The sequence below is a fragment of the Myotis davidii genome, unplaced genomic scaffold (assembly GCF_000327345.1).
Source record: "Myotis davidii unplaced genomic scaffold, ASM32734v1 scaffold134, whole genome shotgun sequence".
In the NCBI taxonomy this organism is placed as follows: domain Eukaryota; kingdom Metazoa; phylum Chordata; class Mammalia; order Chiroptera; family Vespertilionidae; genus Myotis; species Myotis davidii.
In genome coordinates this window covers 4,862,818-4,887,212 of record NW_006288853.1, presented here as the reverse complement: position 1 = coordinate 4,887,212, position 24,395 = coordinate 4,862,818, and the positions used below count along the sequence as shown (strand labels likewise).

The following is a 24,395-nucleotide window of genomic DNA, read 5'->3' as shown; positions in this document are numbered from 1 at the left end:
CCTGGGTGCTGGATTAGAAGTGAAATCAATGAAGGGCCAGCGGTAATGTGGTGATTGCTAGTAGTAAATCACAAAGCTGCAGTTTTGTGTTTTTTCCCCCCAAATTTATTTATTTATTATTATTATTTTCATGAACTGCAGTTTGAATGAGAGAGTTAAGGTTTTGTACCTGGGACTGCTGAGTTAGAACAGGATTTTGAACTCTGAACTGTGGCATAGGCCTGCACATATGCTTTCTATGGAGGTAGCTTTTGCATGCATTTTTCCTTGGATGAAACCTTATTTAACAAATAAAGAAACCGAGGCTTACTGATTTGACATAACCATAAAGAACCTCCCCCCCCCCATAAAACTGCCCCAGGGAATTCCTGTTACTTTACTCTTTGCTTCTCCTTGCCCTGTGGAAGGTAACCACCATTAGAATTTTCAGGCGCCAGCCCTAATCAGTTTGGCTCAGTGGATAGAGCATTGGCCTGTGGACTGAAGGGTCCCAGGTTTGATTATGGTCAAGGGCATGTACCTTGGTTGCAGGCTCGATCCCCAGTAGGGGGCATGTTGGAGGCAGCTGGTCAATGTTTCTAACTCTCTATCCCTCTTCCTTCCTCTCTGTAAAATCAATCAATAAATAAAAATTTAAAAAAAAAGAATTTTCAGGCGCCAGCCTGGTTGGCTAACCTAATGGAGTAAAATAGTTCCAGCTCCAAGTAATGGTGAACTTGGAGGAGGGCCCAGTGTAACCAAGTCCCTGGAATAAAAATTTGATGTTGGTCTTTATTCATTTCAAAGAAGAATGTGGGTGGAAATATGATATATTCCAAGCAAAAAAATAAATAAATAAAAATAGTGGCTCTAGGGATTTATGCCATTGCCTTGAAGATTGTTTGGTTCTGCATTAATTTTAGATAATTCAGTAAGAGGAAAGTTTTCCTTAGTAGACGGTATTTTTAGCCAGAAATGTATAACTTGAGTCTACTCATGAGGACACATCAGACAGACCCTAAAAGCACATTCTATTTTTTTAAGTTTATTATTATTAAAGAAGTAGTCTGTCTTTTTAAAAATAAAGTCAGTGTCAAGAAAGACAAAAGCTGTGGAAATGTTCCAGATCCAAGGAGACTGCAGAGACTTAACAGCTAAATACAAAGCCTGATCCTAGACTGGATTCTGTATTAGAAGGGAAAAAGTGCTGTGATTGACAAAATTAGGATGTGGATGGCAAATCATAGCTAAAAGTATCAATGTTAAATCTATTGAAGATTAAAATTATATGGCTGTTATGTTTTTAAAAACTATGGTTTTGTAGGAAATATATATTGAAGTATGTAGAGGTAAAGGGCCATAACATACACAATGCAATTTAAAGTAGTCTAGAAAAAAAAGGGAAAAAGAGAACGAAAATGATAAAAAAAAATAGTGTAAAATTTTGACAATAGGCAAATACGAATAAAGGATACTATTTTTAGTCTTAATCTTTTTTTGTGAGTTTAAAATTATAAGTATATTATTGCTATTATAACAAATGACCACAAACTTTGTGGTTTAAAACTACACAGATTTATTATCTTACTACCTGAAAAAAGGAACCTCTAGAACTTTTCTTTCCTTACCTTACCCTTTGGGAGCCTACCACTTTTGTCAACTTGAGTTCACTTGCAATACTGCACAACAAAACAACACAAAAGAGCAGGCAAAGGAATAGATCGGATATCTAAACGCCACATAATCTGTAGTCTTTTGGGGAACCCGAGTCTTAAGAATTCAAATAGTCTTTGTATTGGAGATTATATAATTTGTATGTAACCCTTTCTGTGGACAGAGCTAGAAAATGTATATATACACATATATACACACTTACATGTTTGTGCATACACAGTTGTCCCTCTGTATCTGCAGGACCCCCTGCAGATACCAAAATCCCTAGTCCCTTATATAAATTGGCATAGAATTAGCATGTAACCTGTATGCATACAGGCTACAGCAGGGTATGTCTACACATCACTTCATTTGTGTGGAGTCAGCCTAGTCCTTGGCATGTGACAAATTTAAGTTTTGATTTTTGGAACTTTCTGAAAAATTTCCCCCCAAATAATTTTGATCTGCAGTTGATTGAATCTGTACTTGTGACACAGTGGATACAGAGAACCAACGGTATCTATTTTAGAAATCAAGAGTTCACAAAGATATTGATTGCCCTCCATCCCTACAGGGTTCTTTCTTTCCCTCTGCATTCCATATTTTTATGTCCCTCTTTACACACTTGCTTAATCCTAGAATACATCTAAAATAGTTCTGATTTGCTTTGCCCATACATCTGTAAGAAATAAACCTACTAAACAGAATTCAGGATTTGTTTACTCCCCTCCCCCAAAAACAACAACAACAACAACAACACAACAACAACCCTCAACTGAGATATTTAGTAAAATTTTGTGTTCAAAAGTTACTCAGATTAGTTCTTCTTTTTAAACCCCCTCTAGTGTGGGTGTGGTCTTCATTTGAAATGCAGGTGGGTTCATTTTTAGTTTACTTTTAACATTTAGTTCCCCGCCTCGCATCCTAGTTTAATTTTATTTTGAATATGTAGAGTATCAACATGCTTCCAAAAGTCAAAACTATACAAAAGGGCATATTCTGAAGAAGTGTAGCACATTCCTGAGTCCTTCCACCCTGCTCTTGTCATTTATAGGAAACCAACTTCGTTGCTTTTTGGTTTGTTTGTCCTGTGCTCCTTTTTGTAAAGATAGTAGGTTGTGTATGTTTTCTTATTTCCCTTCTTTTATACAGATGTTAACAAACTATATGCTCTTCTGCACTGTGATTTTTTTTCATTTATTGTGTCCTGGAAAAATCACTTCATACCAGTTTATACACGTGTTTATACATGGTTTTCAACCAATCTTCTATACTTGAGGACATTTATTTTCCAGTAATGCTCCATTCATTAACCTTGTGCACATGTATTTTACATTATTGAAAATGTATCTTCAGGATAAATCCCCACTAGTAGGATTGCTCGGTGTATTAGACAACTTGGGATGCTATAACAGAATACCATAGACCGAGTGGCTTAAACAACAGTTTTATTTTCTCACAGTTCTGGAGGTTAGAAGTCAAGGCCAAGGTACTGCCTGTGTTGGTTTTTGGTGAGACCTTTTTTAAAATTATTTTTATTTTTTAAGAGAGAATATATTTTTTAAAATACATTTTTATTGATTTCAGAGAGGAAGAGAGTGGGAGAGAGAAACATCAATGATGAGAATCATTTATTGGCTGCCTCTGCACGCCCCCTCCTGGGGATTGAGCCCGCAACTTGGGCATGTGCCCTTGACCAGAATCGAACCCAGGACCTTTCAGTCCACAGGCCGGCGCTCTATACACGGAACCAAACCAGTTAGCACTTTTAAAAAAGTTTTCTTTTTTCTTTTTTTTTTTTTTTAATATAGTCCATTGATTTTTTTTTTTTTAGAGAGAGGAAGGGAAAGGGATAGAGAGTTAGAAACGTGGATGAGAGAGAAACATCGATCAGCTACCTCCCGCACACCCCTCACTGGGGATGTGTCCTCAACCAAGGTACATTCCCTTGACCAGAATTGAACCTGGGACCCTTCAGTCTGCAGGCTGACGCTCTAGCCACTGAGCCAAACCGGTTAGGGCAAAAGTTTTATTTTTCAATTACTGTTTACATTCCATATTATTTTATAATAGTTTTAGGTGTACAGCATAGTGGTTAAACAAGTATATATTAATAATTTACAAAGTAGGTCCCTGATATTTCAAGTACTCACCTGGCACCTTACATAATTATTATAATATTATTTACTCTATTCCCTATGCTGTATTTAACACCCCCATGACTCTTCTGTAACTACCAATTTGAACTTCTTAATCCATTCACCTTTTTCACCCATTCCCTGACCCCACACCCCTCTGGCAACCATCAGTCTGTTCTCTGTATCTGTGAGTCTGTTTCTGTTTTGTTTGTTTATTTATGTTGCTCCTTAGATTCCACATGTAAGTGAAATCATATGGTATTTGAAGAGATGACCACTCTTAAACTATTCCATGAATAGCTCTCAGCAGGTTGAGTTATAGGTAACAACTTGCTTCAGGATTGCTTGGATGCTCTTAAAAAGAAAAGGATACACACACATATTTATGTTTAACAGCTTTGTTGGGGTATAGTTTACATACCACAAAAATACACCCATCTTAAGTGTACAATTCAATCATTGTCCCAGCATCATTTGTTGAAGAGACTCTCCTTTCTCCATTAAATTGTCTTGGCATCTTGGTTAAAATTGGTTAATTATATATAAATGTGTGGGTTTATGTCTGGACTCTAAATTTTATTCCTACCACTTGCTTTTGTATGGGCTGAGTTTCTTGTTTTTCTCCCTTTTATAACAGGATCATGGAGTTGATAGCACCATTTTCCAGAATCCCAAAAAACTTCACCTAACTATTGGGATGTTGGTACTTTTAAGTGAGCAAGAGATCCAGCAGACATGTGAGATGCTAAAGCAGTGTAAAGAGGAATTCATTGAGTGAGTAATCCACAGGTGTGGGGAAGGGTGGTCACCTGTACTGGGTTTTTTTGGGCTATCAAAGACTTGTTTTTGGACTAGAGAGCTGGGTTACATGGGAATGAGGTTTGTTGACTCACCCATTTGTAACACTTCACATTGAACCGTTGTCTGAAAGGTTTAAAATGTACTTAAAGCATATATTTACAAATTTTTATGGAAAACCTTTACCTTAAATTATACTCGTTCAGTCGGCAAATTTTGTTTTTTTAATAGGACATGCCATTATTTTCTCCAAAAGGAAATTCTCTTCATTATCCATCAAAGCGTATAGACTACTATGTTAGTTTTCTGTATTACTGTAAGGTTGGTGGCTTAAAACAATATAAATGTACTATATAGTTCTGTGGGGAGAAGTCTGAGATGGGCTTTACTGGGCTAAAATCAAGGTGTGCAGGGTTGTGTTCCTTTCTGGAGGCTCTAGGGAAGAATCTGTTTCCTTGCCTTTCAAGTCCAGCTTCTAGAGGCCACACACATTCCTTGGCTAGTAGTCCCTTCCTCCATATTCAACACTAGCGGCGTTGTATCTCTCTGACCCTTCTGTTGTCACACCTCTCTCTGGCCACAGCAGGCAAAGGCTTCTGCTTCTAAGGACTCATGATTTGATTGAGTCCATTCAGATAATCCAGGATAATCTCTCCATCTCAAACTCCAGAACCTAAATCACATCTGTCAAAGTCTCTGCCGTATAAGACAGCGAATTTACAGATTCCAGATAGTAGGATGTGGCATCTTTGGAGAGCCATTATTCTGCTTCCCATGGTAATTCAACACTATAACTCGGTGATGGCGAACCTATGACACGCGTGTCAGAGGTGACATGCGAACTCATATTTTTGGTTGATTTTTCTTTGTTAAATGGCATTTAAATATATAAAATAAATATCAAAAATATAAGTCTGTTTTACTATGGTTGCAAATATCAAAAATTCCTATATGTGACACGGCACCAGAGTTAAGTTAGGGTTTTTCAAAATGCTGACTCGCCGAGCTCAAAAGGTTCGCCATCACTGCTATAACTTGATTCTCTAGGAAAGTCTTCATTGTATTTCAGAAATGCAGACTTTAATTTTCTTTTTTTAATACAGGTAATTTTGTGTAAATCAGTGTGAGGATACTAAAAGACCATCCAAGCAGATGTTTTTGGCTCAGAGAAAACATTGCAGAGTTGTTATTCTTTTTACTGTAAAATTTTAATTTACACATACATCAACCCAAGGAGCACAACCCTGCCACACCTTGATTTCAGCCCAGTAAAACCCACATTAGCTTTATTTCAAAGACGCATCTCTTCCCACCTCTCACTTTACTCCTTTTACTTAGGATTGCTGAACAACTAGAGAAATTTGAAAACTGACTCACTTAAGCCTGGCCAGAATGGCTCAGTTGGTTGAGCATTGAGGAAGGCAACCGATCCATGTCTGTCTGTCTCTGTCTCTCTGTCTCTTTCTCTCTCTCTCTCTGTCTCTCTCTCACTCCCCCCACAGACCCCTTGGGTGAGGATTCAAAAAAAAGAAAGGAACAAAACTGGCTCACTTGAATAGTTTTTAAAAATTTGTGACAGTAAAAAAATTTGTGACAATATTCAGGTCCCATACTATTGTATCATTGCCTTGTAGAAATGGGTTATCTGGTTCATGGGGTGAAACAAGGTAAAAAAATTAAAAATTTTCCTCTAGTTATGTTGTATATAAAACTGTTTAATACAAAGACTTAATTTGTGGGCCTCTTCTCCTTTTCCATTGTTTTGAAGACAAAATTCTGTTTTTGAGCAAAATCATAAGCTGATTGGGTTTACAGTCTGTTTATTCTTTCTGAATCTCAAATAGCAAGTAATACTTTTGTCTTGTTTGTTCAGTAAGGAACATAACTGTCTTTTCTCAATCTTACCTGAAACTCAGAATAATTTGGTGTTTGTATTTAGGTATGTATAACTTTCCTTGCAAAAAAGAGAAAACTTTATGCTTTACCTTACAAAGCAGAGCGATTTTACCTGGTTTAAGAATGAGTTCTGATACCTTAACTAATACCCTGGTTCCTTTTTGCTAAACAAAACTGAAAGCAGCTGCATTTCTTGGCTACCATTGGAAGAATCCTGTAAAAATTTTTTAAGGTGGATAAAATATTTGTTTAGAGAAGTATTTTTTTAACCTTATGAAAAATCACTTCACCACGTGTGAGAATGTAGCCATCTGCAATCCAGAGAATTCTCACCAAATCGGCAGAACCTTTATCTTGACTTCCCAGCCTCCATATCTGTGAGAGTAAATGTCTGTTGTTTCAGCCACCAAGTGTCTGGTATTTTGATGACAGACTGAGCAGATTAAGATATTGCAGCAGCTGTGTTTTCCTCACTGAACCAATTTTTTACTTTTTGCCTATTGTTCCTGATTATATGGCACTGAATCTGATTGTCTCAGAATCCTGGAGTTTCCACAAGACACCAAACACTCATTAAATAAACTTTCTTCTTAAATGAATAAAAAATGGGGTCACAGGTTTTTAATCACTGAGGTTTTATCCTGAGCTCTGTGAGGATTTAGCTGAGCTCCTCCTTTTTTGTCTCTTGCTGCCTTTTGTGACTAAAGGCCAAATCTAAGCCCTTTAAGCATGTTGGGGTTGATGTGCATAGGCAATGAAGATCAGCTTTAATAGTTCCTAAGAATTTTTGACATGACAGGATGAAAACAGTAATTGTAGTTTTTCAAATTCAGCAACGCTTTTGAAATAGGACAAAGTTACCCTGCCAAAAATCTGCAATGCAGGCAAAAAATTTTGAACATGCTCTTTTCAAGAAGCTGGAAAGATTTGAAATCAGCAAGTAAAACAAGCCTCTCCGACCCTCTTCTCCCCCATGGTTCCCTCTGCCATACACACTTGTTTAGAAAGTATACAATGCAAAATTAATTTATTTCTGAGAAGGAGGACGAGAATCAGAATTGGTTGTTTTGATTGGTTAGAAGTGCTTTGTTCTCATAAAAGGAAGAAATCTCTCTTTAAAAAAAGCTTATATTACAGGTCTAGTAAATAAAATGTATCATCTAACCTTTTTTTTTTTATTTTTGCTCTTTGATGTTAGCCTTTATACTTCAGTAAACAATGACATTTCTAAGCTGAACTTTTTATGATGTAGAGATCTCAAAATATAAAAAATAAAAACATTGAAAATGAATAGATCAGTGTATAATTTGCTGTCGTTTAATTTGATGGCTTTTAAAATTAAAGTATTAAATATATATGGTTATATTGGAATTTAATTAAAACTGTGGTACTATATAGGTATTTTAAAGAAATGGATGGTTGAATATTTGTTTTAAATTTGGTGGTAGTTTGAGTTTAAGGATGCTACCTGATGAGAAATAACTTTGATTTTAATTGTTAGGCTAAAGATTCGTGTAGCTATTTAGAATTATTCACAGTGAATTATTTACAGTGTCCAGGAAACACTGAAGCTCTGAATGTGTCCCTTGTGACTTTTCTTTGTGAGATATAGAGCGCAAACAGTGCAATGGCTCTGAGTATATAGTCCAACAAATAGGCAGCATTCTGTAGCTCCAGCGTCATTCTACTTGTTCCTAAGTGTTCCCAGTAGGCCTGAGGTTAAACCAAATAAGTTAAAAAGGGACAAGAATGAGGAGAGAAGAGGAGGAAAAATACCCATGGGCAAATGTTAGTTCCTAATTATTGCCTCAGATGTCACTGAATTGAAAAATGTGCTTACTGGTATTCCACGTGGAATAGTTTGGTCACCAAGACCAAGAGCATTTATCAGGCAAACCATTGGATTTCTCTTCTGTTCTTTAATCTCTCTCTTGATAAATCCTAGGGATAGGTTGAAAGAGTTTCAGTTTTTACTCATAAGGCAGGCTGTAGATCCTGCTTCAATTTTTTTTTTTTTTTTTTTGTTCTTGGTATCTCTTCTCATTCCAAGGATTTGAGATCCTTCATAGTGAGGACATATATACAAAAGAAATGTTAAAGTCAGAGAGCTCAGAAACCATAGAGGTGGAATGGGGAGAAAATTCTACCTGAAAACCAAGGTAAGGTAACTGTTCTTGAGCATTAAAATTTAATGCTGTTTTTGAGCACCAGTATACTTCAACTAAATTCCAGAAAGAAACACAGCAGTTATTATAGTCCTTTTTTTTTTTTTTAATCCTCACATGAGGATATTTTTCCATTGATTTTTATAGAGAGTGGAAGAGAGGAGGAAAGACAGAGAGAAATATTGATGTGAGAGAAACACATTTATCAGTTGCCTCATGCCCTGACCAGGGCCCAGGCCTGGGAGAAGCCTGTAACCAACTGCACATGCCCTTGACTGCAATCTAATCCAGGAACCTTCAGTCTGCAGGCCAGTGCTCTATCCACAGAGCCAAACCTGCTAGGGCTATAGTTCTTATCTGATAAAAAGGAGCATAGCAACTTTTTAGGAGAGAATTTTTTCTGGTTCTAAAGTCAAGAGAAAAACTAGTTGCATAAATCTTAACATAAATAACCCAGAATGATGATAAGCATTATTATTAACAGTTTTCCAGAAGATATAAGAACATTGTTCACATTGCTTTTTCTTGTATTGACCTTTAGAAGTTGAGGATATAATCTTCTTATATAAAAGGCTAATATGAAAAGTGTCCCCTTGGGAGTTCGACCGGGAGTTCAATCGCTTGCTATGACATGCGCTGACCACTTGGGGGTGGCATGGAATGAAGGAAGGCCCCAGCTGGCAGCCTGCAGCCAGGCAAGGAAGGCCCTGGCTGGTGGCTGGCAGCTGGAAAGAAGGCCCCTAATTGCTGGCCAGGCCTAGGGACCCTACCCATGCATGAATTTCATGCACCAGGCCTCTAGTCTATACTAATAGAGGAATATGCAAATTTTCTGGGACGCAGTCACAGTAACAGTAACGACTGAACAGCAGGCTGTGTGGTGCAACCATGCCGGCAGGGGCATTAGTGAGGGACGACCAAACTGAATAAGCAGGCTGTGTGGGGCGACCAGTCCCCACCCCCTGCCATGTTCTGCATCGGCACCTGGTGGTCAGCACATGTCTAACTCCCAGTCAGTCGAACTCCTGCCTGTGGGGACAATTTGCATATTAGTCTTTATTATATAGGATACCGATGATAAAGTTTAGTTTATAAATTAGGCACTGTTAGAGAATATCAACAGTCTATACTAATAAAAGGGTAATATGCTAATTAGACCGTATAGACCAGACTTCTTCCGGACAAAGCCATGGTGGTGGGGCTGAGGCAGAGGCCATTAGGGGCAATCAGGCAGGCAGGCAGAGTGGTTAGGGGGGATCAGGCAGGCAGGCAGGTGAGCAATTAGGGGCAATGAGGCAGGCAGGCAGAGGGGTTAGGGGCGAACAAGCAGGCAGACAGGTGAGCGGTTAGGAGCCAGCAGTCCCGGATTGTGAGTTGGACATCCCCTGAGGGGTCCCGGATTGGAGAGGGTGCAGGCTGGGCTGAGGGGACCCCTCACCCATGCGTGAATTTCATGCACCAGGCCTCTAGTATTAAATATTAATAACCTAGTGAGGACATTTTAGTGGGAAACTAAACTAAAGATATGGTGCTTTCTGGTGATCTGACTGTGCAGGGTTAAAGCTGAAAAATGTAGAGGAATATATGGTTAGTATTAAACTGTTTTAAGAAAAAAGTTTTGTTAACTGCAGCTTGATAGGATTAAATGGCAGTCTTTCATTTGAATTCTTTGACTATTACTTGGAATGGAGATACACTGGATTATTGATTGAAGCTACAAGCCTCAGATAATAGTTCAGGGATTGGCTTGTGTTTCTGGAATATCCCACTTATTAGAGGTACTTATAGGATACTTATGGTCAAGGCTGTCATTTTTCTCTTTCAAATATCTGTCTAGAGTAGTTCAATTATTTAATTTCTTATTGAGATAAATTCTGGTCTTATGTAATAATATGGCCTTGAAGTTTTAAATGAATCTTTACCATTGGGATTCCTAGACTACAAATAGTGTTTTATGGCTTTAATTCAATATCATCAAGAGAACTTTTTTGTTTTGTCTTTTGGTGCATCCTAGCAGCCTTTTGTCTTTGAGTCAGTACCACATTTTATTCAATAATAATATCATATTGTCCACATTCTTCTCAAAATTGTCTAGAACAGCTTCTCCCCTTATAGTAGAACATCCAGTCAGTGTTTATCAGAGATTTATGGAATACCTATTTTATGTAAAGCACTGTGCCAGGTGCTGGAGATATAGGAGTGGACAAGATGGATGGAGTCCCTGGCCTCCTGGGCTTGGAGAAGGCTGTGTGTGGTGAGCTGATTTTTAGTTGGGTTTTAGTCTGGCACAGGAAGGCCTTCTCTGGTTGAAGTATAAGTCTATTTAAGGGTCTGGGAAAAAAGCAGGGTGGTGGGCTTCACTTAGCATGAAAGTAATACATGTTAGTTTAAGGAGTTAAGACAAATGTAACCACACCCAAATCAAGATGTAGAACATTGTCATCACCTCATGAAGTTCCTTCGTGCTTCATCCTTTTCCAGTAAATTCACTTATTTGAGGAGTAACTACCGTTCTGATTTCTATTACCATAGGTTAATCTGCCTTGTCCTTTAATGTCATATATATTGAATCATCCTGTCTAATAAAAGGGTACTATGCAAATTAACCATCACTCTCTCACAAAGATGGCGGCATCCATAGCCACAAGATGGCGGCACCCAGTCCCCTCAGCCCCGCCAGAGTACCCCAGTCCTTGGGGGGGCGACCACTGAGAGCGGGAAGCGTGAGCAGCTTGGTGGAATGCTTGCTTTGTCACCGTGGCAATGAGGCAAGCGTTCCACCCCGCTGCGGAGAGCCTCTGGGCCGCGGAGAGCCTCTGGGCAGCGGGAGCGGAGTGGCCAGGCCCTGCAGAGAGCAGAGAACCATGGGGAGTGGACCTAAGCCGTCAGGCTCCCACATTGGAGAGGGCTCTCCTGAGGGCTCTCAGATTGGAGAGGGTGCAGGTCGGGCTGAGGGACCCACCCCCTGTGCACGAATTTCATGCACCTGGCCTCTAGTTTGGTATATAAACTTTTTGTGTTTGACTTCTTATGCATATTTTTAAAAATGTTAGCTTTTTAATAGAGTACATTTACATGGTTCAAAAATTTAAAGGTACAAAGGATAAGCATTGAAGAGTTTTCTGCCCACTTCTTCCCATTGCTATCCCATCAAGCACCCTGCTATACTCTTTAAAGGAAACAGATGTTAGCAATGTCTTTGTTTATTTCCAGAGATTTTACGTATGTACAAGAAATATATATGTGTATGTATATATACTAGAGGCCTGGTGCACGAAATTTGTGCATGGGGGGGGGCATCTCTCAGCCCAACCTGCACCCTCTCCAGTCCAGAACCCCTCGGGGGATGTCTGACTTCCGATTTAGCTGTCTGGTCTAATTAGCATATTACGCTTTTATTAGTATAGAGTTTCTTATCCCCATCGTTTTCATGAATAGTAGTATATACATTGATGTGTACTTTTTAAAAATATATATTTTTATTGATTTCAGAGAGGAAGGGAGAGGGGAGAGAGAGAGAGATAGAAGCATCAATGATGAGATAGAATCATTGATTGGCTGCCTCCTGCACACCCCCTACTGGGGATCGAGTCTATAACCCAGGCATGTGCCCTTGACTGGAATCAAACCTGGGACCCTTCATTCTGCAGGCCGTTGCTCTATCCACTGAACCAAACCAGCTAGTGCCTTTTTTAAAACTTAAAATATAATCATTATGTATCAGTACCTGAAAAGCTTCCTTAGCTTTGAATGGCTTATTTATTGCTCATAGTATTTTGATTTATGTCATCAGTCCTATGTTATTGGACATTTAGCCTGTTGCCAGTCTTTTGCTACTCCAAACAATGCATCAGTCAACCCTATTGCATCATATCAGGAGGCACATATTGTTTGGCCTTTTCTTTTTTGTGTGTATGATAAGCTTGATCAGTCAATTTGAGAGTGATCAGCCTGATCCATTGTTTAGAGGGGTCTCTTTATATTTTCTCCAGCCTTTTGTCTAAGTTTTAGCATCCATTGGTGAGCTTGCGTAGATCCATTGTTTTATCTGGAGTTGCAAAATGGTGATACTCTAATTCCGTCATTGCTTCTGCATTTTTCAGTTGGAATTCTGTAAAGAACTGTTCTTTATCAGCTATCATTGCATATGTAGCTGAATTCATAATTATTTCATTAGGGTTAGTTCCTATAAATTGAGTTGACTGGGCAAGGGGTTTCTTTTATTGAAGATTTTTTATAAACATTGTCAAATTGCACTTAAAGATGTGCTGTTAGCTTTTACACTCCATCATTGTTATATGAGTGAAATACTGTGCAACTTATAGAAATAATGATGTAAAACCTCAGAGATGGTCAACACATCAGTTGTCTTTGTCAATCAGAACTATCATTGCTTGCCTTTTTCTTAGAATGCTTTTCAGTATGACTTTGGAAATACTAGTGTTTCTAGTCTGTGTGCATTAAACATGTATTAATTTTGAAATTAGAAGGATGGTTAAATAATGTTAGTAAAAAAAACCAACAACTTAATTTTTGTAGTTTTACTATGTATATTAACCATGTTTTAAAATATATAAATAATTATAAAAATCTAATGGTTTTTCCTTTACAGCGACATTTCTGGGGGCAAACCCCTAGAAGTAGAGATGGAAGGGATAGAATACATGAACGATGATCCTGGCATGGTGGATGTTCTTTATGCCAAAGTTCATATGAAAGATGGCTCCAACAGGTATGTTTCTGGAACACTTCTTTGTTTTAGTCAGGAGCTGCCTAAAGGCATCCCTGGAAGTTCAGCTACTTTTGATTCCTTTTCTTTAAGATCTTATTATTGCAAAGAGTGTGTTAATTCTTCTTTTTTTAACAGAGAGCTGATAAGTTGAAAGAGGAATTTGTTGTAGGAAAAAGTATTTTAGTCTGATAATTATGAGATTACTTGGATGGTAGATATTGACAGTAGCAATCTAGTTTTTATGGAACTCAGTGCTTCCTTCATGCATTCCAGGATAATGGGAGGCAGGAAGGGTGGCATTTTAGGTTGTTAGTTACAGAAGTGAAATAATGCAGATGTAGTGAATACCCAGGCAAAATGGGGATAATAACTATATAAATTTCATAAGATTATTAGGATTGAATTAATCTATATAAAATGCTTTAAGATAGTGGTTGGCATATATACTCACTAATCAAAACATACATCAACAAATGTTTAACCTTGGCTGTTGTGGCTCAGTTTGTTGGAGTGTAGTCCGGTACACCGAAAGGTGGTGAGTTCAATCCCTAGTCAAGGCATGATTGGGAAGGCAACTGATAAATATTTCTCTTTCATATCGATGTTTCTCTCTCTTTTTTCTTCTCTCTGAAATAAATAAGCAGGCCTGGGGTGAAGATTAAAAAAAAGTTTATGCCCTAGCGGGTTTGGCTCAGTGGATAGAGCATGGCCTGTGGACTGAAGAGTCCCGGGTTCAATTCTGGTCAGTGGCACATGCGCAGGTTGTAGACTTGATCTCCAGTAGGGGATGTGTAGGAGGCAGCCAATCAATGATTCTCTCTCATCATTGATGTTTCTATCTCTCCCTTTCCCTGCCTTTCTGACTATAAAAAAATATTTTTAAAAAAGTACTATTTTTTATTTCTGTTTATTACCACACCTGCAATCCAAGCTATTTCTGAGGCTATACTAGGCATCCAGAGCCATTGCAGGTCTTTGGTGAACAGAGGAACCCAACTTGAATTAGTTTTTTTGAGTGTGATCTTTTCATTAAGGTAACTTAGAACAGAGCTCACACTGAACCAGAAACCATCTAAAGCAGTGATGGCAAACTTTTTGAGCTCGGCGTGTCAGCATTTTGAAAAACCCTAACTTAACTCCAGTGCCGTATCACATATAGAAATTTTTTGATATTTGCAACCATAGTAAAACAAAGACATATTGTTGATATTTATTTTATATATTTAAATGCCATTTAACAAAGAAAAATCAACCGAAAAAATGAGTTCGTGTGTCACCTCTGACACGCGTGTCATAGGTTCGCCATCACTGGTCTAGAGATGTGGCTTCTTTCATTCTGCATAATGTCGTCAAGAATAATTCATGTTGTAGCAAGTATCAATACTTCGTTTCCTTTTTTTAATATATAGTTTTTAAAAAATTTATTTCAGAGAGGAAGGGAGAAGGAGAGACAGATAGTAAACATCAATGATGAGAGAGAATCATTGATCTGTTGCCTCCTGCATGCTCCCCCCTGGGAATTGAGCTTGCAGCCCAGGCAAGTCCCCACACAGGGAATCGAACCTTGACCTTCTGGTTCATAGGTTGATGTTCAACCCCTGAGCTAAGCTGGCCAGGCAATAGTTCATTTCTTTTTATGGCTGAGTAGTATTTCATTGTGTGGAAATACTTTTGTTCATCAGTTGATAGACATTTGGGTTGGTTCTACCTTTTGGTTATTTAAATAGAACTGTTTTCAATTCTTTTGGGCTGACTCACTTTTTAAATGATTAAAGTCATGGTTTTAATTCCCTTGATTAACCTTGTAATTTTATAGGGCATCATAGTCACTCAGCCTGACTGCTGTTAATTTGTTTTGTTATCCTCTATTATGGGATTTACTTAATTTTTGTCAGTACTAGTATAAACTTTATTATTGTAAGACTAATATCTGTGATAGTCTTATTGACATGCAGTTAACAGGAAGCTATATATGAAAAATATACATGGAATTACAGTGTTTCATGAAATAAACTAGTGAATATTTCGTAATGTAGGCCTTCAAGTCTGTTTTTTATTTTTATTTTTCCCTCTTCTTCCCTCCCACTCCCACCCATTCCCCTTCCCCACCCTCTCCCTTCCCAGCCCCCTCCTTTCCCTGCCTCCTCCCCATCTTCCCTCCCTCTCCTCTCCTCTCCCCTGCTCAACCACTCTGCTTCACCTTTTATTTTGGCCCCCACTTTGAAGGCCACCCTGCTCTCCTGTACCAAACCCTGGTTCTTATCTCTGTCCCCTAGGCCAGTATAGAAACTGGAACAGAATGTTCCCGTGTCTCTGGGCCCCTTCTCTGCCTACCTTGGTTAAGGACCTAAGTTGAGACTCCCCCATAAGGATTCTGGCTTGTCTCTGAAAACAGAGCCCTGGATGGTCCTCACTTGTCCTTTGCCTGAATGCTCCTGAGGTGGAGGCTCAGAGGGGCGGCTTTTCCTGGCTGCTCTTCAGGTCTGTTTAGCATACATGTCATAGACTCTATAGTTTAATCCTATTCTTGTTGGCCCCCACAGGGAAAAAGAGTGGTCACTGAAAAAGGATGATAAAATCATTGCCTTGAGTGTTCCCAATGGATATGTTTACCTTTTGCTTTTAATAGTTAGACCCTTAGTTCTATGAAAGGTCTTCAAGTGTAGAGAATCAATAGGTTCTTGAGATTTGTTAACCTAAAAATCAAAGCGAGGTTCAATAAGCATTTTTTTGAGATCCAAAAGAAGAGCTACTTGGGAAGCACTGATTCAGGCAGAAACCCGAATAGTTCCAGATAAGGAAGGCAAGGGAAAGGACAACAATTACAGCAATTACGTCAGTAGAAGGAAGACGTTCTGTAGGTGCAGATAAGCTAACATAGTGATACTAATTCTAAAGAGTGTTTAATTTTCAGTCCAGTAGTTATAATATATGCTTTCTTGTTATCTTTGCAAATAGTTGTTGAGGGTGTAATGTTGCTTTAGGCTCACTCCAAAGGTTATTTTGCAGTTTTAACATTCCAGAGGTTTGAGGAGTAAGATGTGCAAGGCAATTCCTCTGGATGGTGGTAGCTCTGACTCCGTTTTAAAGTGGCTCCATTTATATTATGCTAGAGGCCGTTAGGGTCAATTTGCATATTACCCTTTTATTATATAGGACTTTTTTTTTATAGATTGGAAGGAAACTAAGTGCTATAGAAGTTAAATGTCTTTTGAAGACAGTGCTCAGACATAATTTGTACCCACATTAATGGAAGGCTAAGAGCTCAGAAGGTTGAAAACACCCTTTATTTTTTCTACAGATCCAGCTGTTACAAATTTTGCACACTTCCTGTTGTCAAGGCCTTGTAAGTTGAAAGGTCTTGTGAAATGTTTGTTCAGTGAATTGTTATCAATGAACATTTTGGAGTAATTCCCATCTCTCTTTCCCATTTTCTCTTTTCTATTGCTCATCCCTCCTTCATAGGAGTCACGTTTATGTTACTTAAAAAAGATTTATAGGCCCTGATCGGTTTGGCTCAGTGGATAGAGCGTCAGCCTGCAGACTCAAGGGTCCCAGGTTCGATTCCGGTCAAGGGCATGTACCTTGGTTGCAGGCATATCCCCAGTAGGAGGCATGCAAGAGGCAGCTGATCGATGTTTCTCTCTCAAAGATGTTTCTAACTCTCTGTCCCTCTCCCCTCCTTTCTGTAAAAAATCAATAAAATATATTAAAAAAAAAGATTATAAATTCCCCTCCCTAAATCTGTAGTATCTGAGGGACTTGTACACCTCTTATTTAATTCAGTATTAAAACTATTCAAATGCCTTCTTTGTGCAAAGTATTTTGCAAGGCCATATAAATTGATACAGAATTGAGTAAGACATGACCCTGTTTTTAAGAAATGTTTCAGTCTTTAGCATTTCTTTATGTGAAGAGACACAGCAAAATATAAGAGGCATGAGGGAGAGACCATGTTGTAATGAAAATACAAACACTCAACTTTCTTTGAGTGCTTTCATATATTTTAATTAAAAGATTCCCTTAAAATGATGTACTGTTAAGTACCTGATCAGATTTTTTCCTTTGGAAACAGCTGGGACAGTGTAGCTACACTTATTGATGCATCCTTGGGTTTGGTAAAGCATGACTGGAGAAGGCGTCTGTATTCAACCTTTTACTCATTATTTAGTAGTCTGCTATTGCTAAGATTTAATTGTTGAACAAAGTGGCTATTCTGTTCTGTTCTGTTACTCTCTCAAGACTCCACTCTTGCCCCTCAGAAGAATGGCTTTCTCACACTTTACTGAGCACATGAAGCTAGTTCATCAAGCTCCTTACTTTTTCCTTCACAATCTACCTATTTTCATCATACCCACCCCGACTCAATTTCACTTTCTTTCTGAAGAATGGCACACATTATTTCTGATGAGGCTAATCCCTTTACTTAGTCTCCTTCCTAACAAGAAGGAATGACCCTATCCCTTATCTCCTCAGGGACCTAGCACCATCCGTTATTTTACCCTAAAGGACATTTCCAGCCCCCTTTTCCCGTAGGTACTTTTCTAATGCCCTGTATGTGAGGTGCAAGACAGAGTAGGGCTCTGTCTTGAGGAAGAGGCAGATGCAAGTAATTAGGGTACACTTGGGTAAAGGCTATAATTGAGGTTCTAGGGGTGCATAGGTAGGCAGCAAAACTCTTGTCCATGGGCAGATTTTGTAAAGAAAGGCTTCAGAAGAACTTCCTGAATAAGGATTTGCAAGCTGAGGGAGCAACATTTAGGAAAAGGGGATAGATAGCAAGTGCAGCTCTAGAGGCGCTGTTAATGCCATGTAAAGGAAGTTGGGTTTTCATTTGATCATTTGTTTATTTAACAAAAAATTATTGAATGCCCGCTTCGTGCCAGGCACTGTGCTAGGCTTTGAATATAGAACGGAATAAAGCCAGACACAGCCATTGTCCCCATGTAGTTTACAGATTAGTGGAGAAAGCAGATGTTAACAAATAGCAAATATGTAACTGCAAAGTGTGGTAAAGACAAAGCAGGGAGAAATGGTGCTCTGCTAAAGAGAGAAAATATTATGATGGGGTAGGCAGGGTCAAGAAAAGCCTCTCTAAGGAATTGATATTGAATTGGGATCTAAAGGAGTTTACAGGCCAAGGCGGTGGGAAGGCTCTCCTCACCTTTTGTTTCAGACAAAAGAAAATGCAGAGCAAAAGCCCTGAGGTAAGAAAAAGCCTAGCAGATTCCTGTATGGATGAGGCATAGTGAGATGAGGTGGCCCTGTGAAGAGATTAAAGGGGCTTGGATTCAGCCGTAGCAATAGATTAAATACAAGTAGAAGAAATGAAAAGAAATTCATGTCAGTATAAATCATAATGGAATTTCAGAACACTGAAGACAAAGGAAAAAGTCCTCAGTCACCTACAAAGGATTGACAGTTATAAGAACAGCGGACTTCTCAGGATCAACAACAGAAGCCAAAACAACAGAATATTTTCTAGAGAAAATAATGGTCAACCTCGAATTGTGTATTCAGGAAAAAATATTTTTTTAAAACAAAGGTGAAATAAAGACTTTTATAGATGAACAGAAACTCAGAGGTATCTGCAGTAAAGGAACGTCTAAAGGATATATTTCAGGAAAAAGAAAATGAATCAGAAAGTTTGGCATGCAAGAAGGATAGTATGAGATGCAAAAAGGAATGTTGAGTACATACAATGGAAAACACTGTTTATATAATTGGAGAGTTTTAAAAAAAATGATAGAATTAACATTGTTCACCTAACATAAATGTCAGCTAATAGCATGCAAGTCAGGACTAAGGAGAATTCTGGAGCTGAAGTATTTTAGAAATTTTTTATTATTAGGGAAAGGTTTGTTAAGGTATTATTTTAACTTTGTTAAGCTAAATGTGCATAATAAAATTTCAAAGGTAAGTCTGAAAATAGTGGGAGTAAATTCCAAAGAAATAGAAAAAGGAACAAATATAAATCCAACCCAAATAAGGGTAAGTAGTATAGAAAAGAAATGGAATGAGTGGAAATTAAAAAGTAAGGTGGTAGGAAGAAGTCCACACATACAATACTTATATGTTAATGAAATAAACTCACCATTTAAGAAAGGTATTATAAGATTAGATATAAATAAAATCCAGTTAAATACTTTTTACTAGAGACACATCCACAGCATAAAGTTCTGAATTTCTAAACAGGCCTCCCCAAAATGTGCTGCTTTTCAAGCTGAAGACAATTGAGACCCTGCAGGCTCATGAGAAACTGTTACCTCTTTCTAAAAGAATTTAGGTTAGGGGCCGTGCCCATAGTAAGAGTTATCATCAGAAGTAACTTCTTATGATATATCTATATGACAGGGAAAGCTGCTAATTACCGAACATCTGCTCTCATTGTCCTGCAAACACCTTCCTCTCCTCTGAAGTCCCAAGGTGCCTTACCTCATGCTTAGTTCAGAATGCCCTATAATACCTTATTTTCCCTTTCTGTCCTTGAACCTCTCAAAGGGGCGTTTCTGACACTCATGTATGTGGGGTTCCCATACATACTTATGTAATTAAATTTGATTATTTTCTCTTATTAATAAGTGTCATGTAGATTTAGTTGTAAGACCAGCAGAAAAGAACCTTGAAGGTGAGAGGAAAGTTTTTTTTTCCTCCCTAACAGTTGAAATAATAGAAAGGAAAAAGATACACTAGGCAAATACCAAAAGAAAGTATCAGAGTGAAAAGCATGATAGGCTTAAAGAAAAATATATTATTAGCAATAGAGAGGACTGTCACATAATGATAAAAGGTTCAATTTACCAGGAAGATGTAATAATTCTAAACTTGTATGAGCAAACAGAACAGCCTCAAAATAGATTAAGCCAACTTTGTATAATTAATATCTTATTGGGAAGAAACTGAGAAACCCAGCATTATAGGAGGAGATTGCAACTATTGGAAGGTCAGGCAGCTATAAAATCAGTGAAGACACAGAAGATTTTAACAGTTAAAAAGTTTAATCTAATAGTCATCTCTGGAATTACATACTCAGCATTAAAGAATTCATGTTCCTTTCAGGCTCATGAAACAGTTGAAGCAAATTGATTACATAATAGATCATAAAGTAAGACAATAAATTTCAATGAGTTGGTATCTTACAAATCACATTTTCTTACCAGAAATAAAACAAAGTTATCTATAATTATCAAGTTATTAGTAAAATGTAGCAATGATTGGCTATAAAATTAGTATAATAAAATCAATTGCCTTTCTATACACCAGTAACAAACACAAAACACCATTTTAAAAAGACACCATCCATTTACAGTAGCAACAAAGACCATAAGGCACTTAGGAGTAATTATAACAAAGTTTGTTCAAGACCTTTTTGCAGAAAATTATAAATAAATTGAGAGATACCCATGTTCATTGATAGACTTAGTTTCATAAAATGTCAATTTTCCCCAAATAGTTCTATATACTTTTAATGCAATTTATATACTATGTATGTAATTGAAAAGAAGACCCAGGAATAGGATGGGGAAATATTTAAAAACTATTACAGTAATTCAGGTGAGAAGCAAAGACCTGAAATAGAATAGTAACAATTAGGATTTATAGATCAATGTAAAAACAGTAAAATCTGCTTAATTTGGCAATTTTCTGAAAGTGGAGTGTAGGAGTCAAATGAGTATGATGCAGTATGACTAGGCTGGTATATCTAAAAAATGCAAGATAAATTAAGACCAGGACATATAATAACATCCTACTTACCAGTAATGATAAAACTTAAAAATAATATCTAAATACATGCCTAGAAAGCTTTTGATGAAATTCAACTTATTTTTTTCATTAAAATCTTTCAGAAAATAGAAATAGAAAGATATTACCTAATATGATATATATCTATTTTAAAGCAAAAATCAACAATCACCTTGAATGGTAATTTTTACTAAGTTTATTTCCATTATAATCAGAAATCAAACATGGTTGCCTATAATAACCATAATCTTAAATACATTGTTCTGAAACTTGAGGCCAATTATACTTAAGCTATAAAACAAAGACAATTAACAAGACAAAAATTGTCATTTGCAGATCATATAACAGTCCACTAAGAGAAGCTCTAAAATTTACAAGAGATCAGTAAAAGGACTAACAAGTAATTAGACAAAAGATAAATATCCCCAAATAAACAGTTTAGTACTAACAAAGTACTAGACACTCTGATTTTAGACAGAATGAGGGATATAAATGGGTAAAATGACCTTTACCTTAAGAACCTTAAATCTACTTAAGAACTAAGCTATTAAAAGAAAACACAAATTTTAAAAGTAAAAGAGAAATAAATAGGTGTTTGATAAGTGACACGAGAAGGTCTCTGCTGGTACAAACTTTCCAGGAAGCAAGTTGGCACTTTATTTCAAGAGCTTTACTTAATACTTCTTGGACTTGCTAATTCACCTTATAGAATTTTTTTCCAATGGAATTAATCAGATACGTCGACAGATATCTATATGTGGAGATATTGCCTTAGCTGGTTTGGCTTAGTGGAAGAGCATTGGCCTGTGGACTGAAGGGTCCCAGGTTTGATTCCAGTCAAGGGCACATGCCCAGGTTGCAGGATCGATCCCCAGTAGGGGGCGTGCAGGAGACAACTGATCAATGATTCTCTCTCATCATTGATGTTTCTATCTCTCTCTCCCTCTCATTTCCTCTCCAAAATCAATTAAAAAATATTAAAAAATATATATTTGGAGATATTTATTACAGTATTGTGTATAACAGTAAATACCAGAAACAATCTAAATATTCATCAAAATCATATTGGGGGAGGAAATGGAAAATGTTCATTATAAAGTATTTATGTGATGAAAACAGATTAAAAACAATTTGTAAATATACATTAATTTTTCCCCCCTTAAAAAGTGGGGAGAGAAATAAATCAGTTAATCTGAATATATAAAAATTTTATCAGTGGTTATTTCTGGATATTAATTTTTTCTTTTCACCTTCTGATATATAAAAAATATTTTTGTTGCCCTGGCCAGTGTGGCTCAGTTGGTTAGAGTGTCATCCAGTGCACTGAAGGGTCGTGGGTTCAATTTCAGTCAGGACACGTACCCAGGTTATGGGTTCCATCCCCAATTGGGGCATGTGCAGGAGGCAACAGATCAATGTTTCTCTCTCACATCGATGTTTTTCTCATTCACTTTCCCTTCCTCTCCCCTTTCCCTTCCTCTCTGTCTAGAATCAATGAATTCTAGATTTAAAAAATAAAAGTGGTCCAGTCTGGTGTTTTTCAGTGGTTAGAGCATCGACCCATGGATGGAAGGATTCCAGGTTTGATTCCCTGTCAAGAGCACATACCTGGGTTGTGGGTTTGATCCCCTGCCCCAGTCGTGGTACATGCAGGAGGCAACCAATTGATGTGTGTCTCTCACATCGATGTGTCTCTCTCTCTCTCTCAACCCACCCACCCCCACCCCTCTTCCCTTTCTCGCTCTCTAAAAATCAATGGAAAAAATGTTCTTGGGTGAGGAATTTTTTAAAAAGTAAACAATTTGCATTAAAAGTAAATTTAACATAAAAAATGTTGTTGCCCTGACTGCTTTGGCTCAGTGGATAGAGCATCGGCCTTTGGACCGAAGGGTCCCAGGTTCGATTGCAGTCAAGGGCATGTACCTTGGTTGCGGGCACATTCCCAGTGGGAAGTGTGCAGGAGGCAGCTGATCGATGTTTCTCTCTCATCAATGTTTCTAACTCTCTATCCCTCTCCCTTCTTCTCTGTAAAAAATCAATAAAATATATTTTTAAAAAATGTTATAACAGGCGTGTTATACTTGTTTAGGTATGTATGCTCGGTATACTTGGTCAGGTCAAGATCAGTAGTCATTAGTATGTGTTTGTAAGTGGTAGAATATGGTTTGACCTAGCTCTGTTTCACTGTAAAGCCTGTACTTATAATGGGGCAGACAAAGGCGATTAAAAATAATTGGAGACAGACTGCTTTTTGTTGAAAAGAAGTTTGGTGAAAAGAAGATGAGAGAGGTGTATGTATGTAATTAGAGTTAAATCCCACAGCTGTGCAGCCCAGCATCCCTGTACTGCCTTCCAGTTTGTACTATCTTCCTTTCCCAGCCAGAATTCTTTTAGTATTGTTTTCTCTTCTAAAAATAAAGCCTTGCAACACTGGCTGGGTAGCTCAGTTGGTTAGAGCATTGTCCTCATATACCAAGGTTGTGGGTTTGATCCCCGGTCAGGGTATAAAAAGAATCAACCAGCCGAAACCGGTTTGGCTCAGTGGATAGAGCGTCGGCCTGCGGACTGAGGGGTCCCGGGTTCGGTTCCGGTCGGGGGCATGTGCCTGGGTTGTGGGCACTTCCCCGGTGGGGGATGTGCAGGAGGCGGATGTTTCTCTCTCATCGATGTTTCTGGCTCTCTATCTCTCTCCCTTCCTCTCTGTAAAAAATCAATAAAATTAAAAAAAAAGAACCAACCAATGAATGCATAAATAAGTGGAACAACAAATCCATGTTTCTCTCTCTCAAAAAAAAAAATCAATGGAAAAAAAAAAGCTTTACAGGTGGGTAAAGTGAAAATTAAATGGCTGTCTTTCCCCTGCCCTGACTCTCTCAAATTTCTTCCCCAATAGGTTATAAGCAGAGCTGATACTGCTGGGAGTCCTTGTCTGTGCATATTATTTTACACAAATGGGACCACATTATGCTTATTGTTCTACAGTTCATTCGTATGAAATATTACCTAGACATTACTTTTATGTCAGTGTGTATAGATCCTATGAAATACTGCTACATTAGTCCTCCTAAGCTGTAGCCTATATACCATAGGACTTACTTGCTTAAAAATCTCCCATCATGGAGAACCAAGATGGCGGCATAGGGTAACGCCGGAGTTTGCCGCCTCGAACAACCATTTCAAAAGTGAAACTAAAAGACGGAAGGGACATCATCCAGAACCACAGGAACGGTGGCTGAGTGGAAGTCCTACAACTAGGAGGAAAGAGTAACGCATTCGGACACTCAGAGGAGG

At 37.9% G+C, this 24,395-nt stretch overlaps 1 protein-coding gene across 7 annotated transcripts in view; it reads left to right on the top strand.

The window, feature by feature from the left end:
* ASCC1 (activating signal cointegrator 1 complex subunit 1) overlaps positions 1-24,395 on the top strand; it is a 121,425-nt gene that overhangs the window by 58,101 nt on the left and 38,929 nt on the right. For all 7 annotated transcript variants that reach the window (XM_015562138.1, XM_015562137.1, XM_006760949.2 and 4 more), the window contains 2 exons: positions 4,408-4,544; positions 13,242-13,361. In XM_015562138.1, the coding sequence (XP_015417624.1) occupies positions 4,408-4,544; positions 13,242-13,361 (257 nt within the window). The remainder of the gene's footprint in view (positions 1-4,407; positions 4,545-13,241; positions 13,362-24,395) is intronic.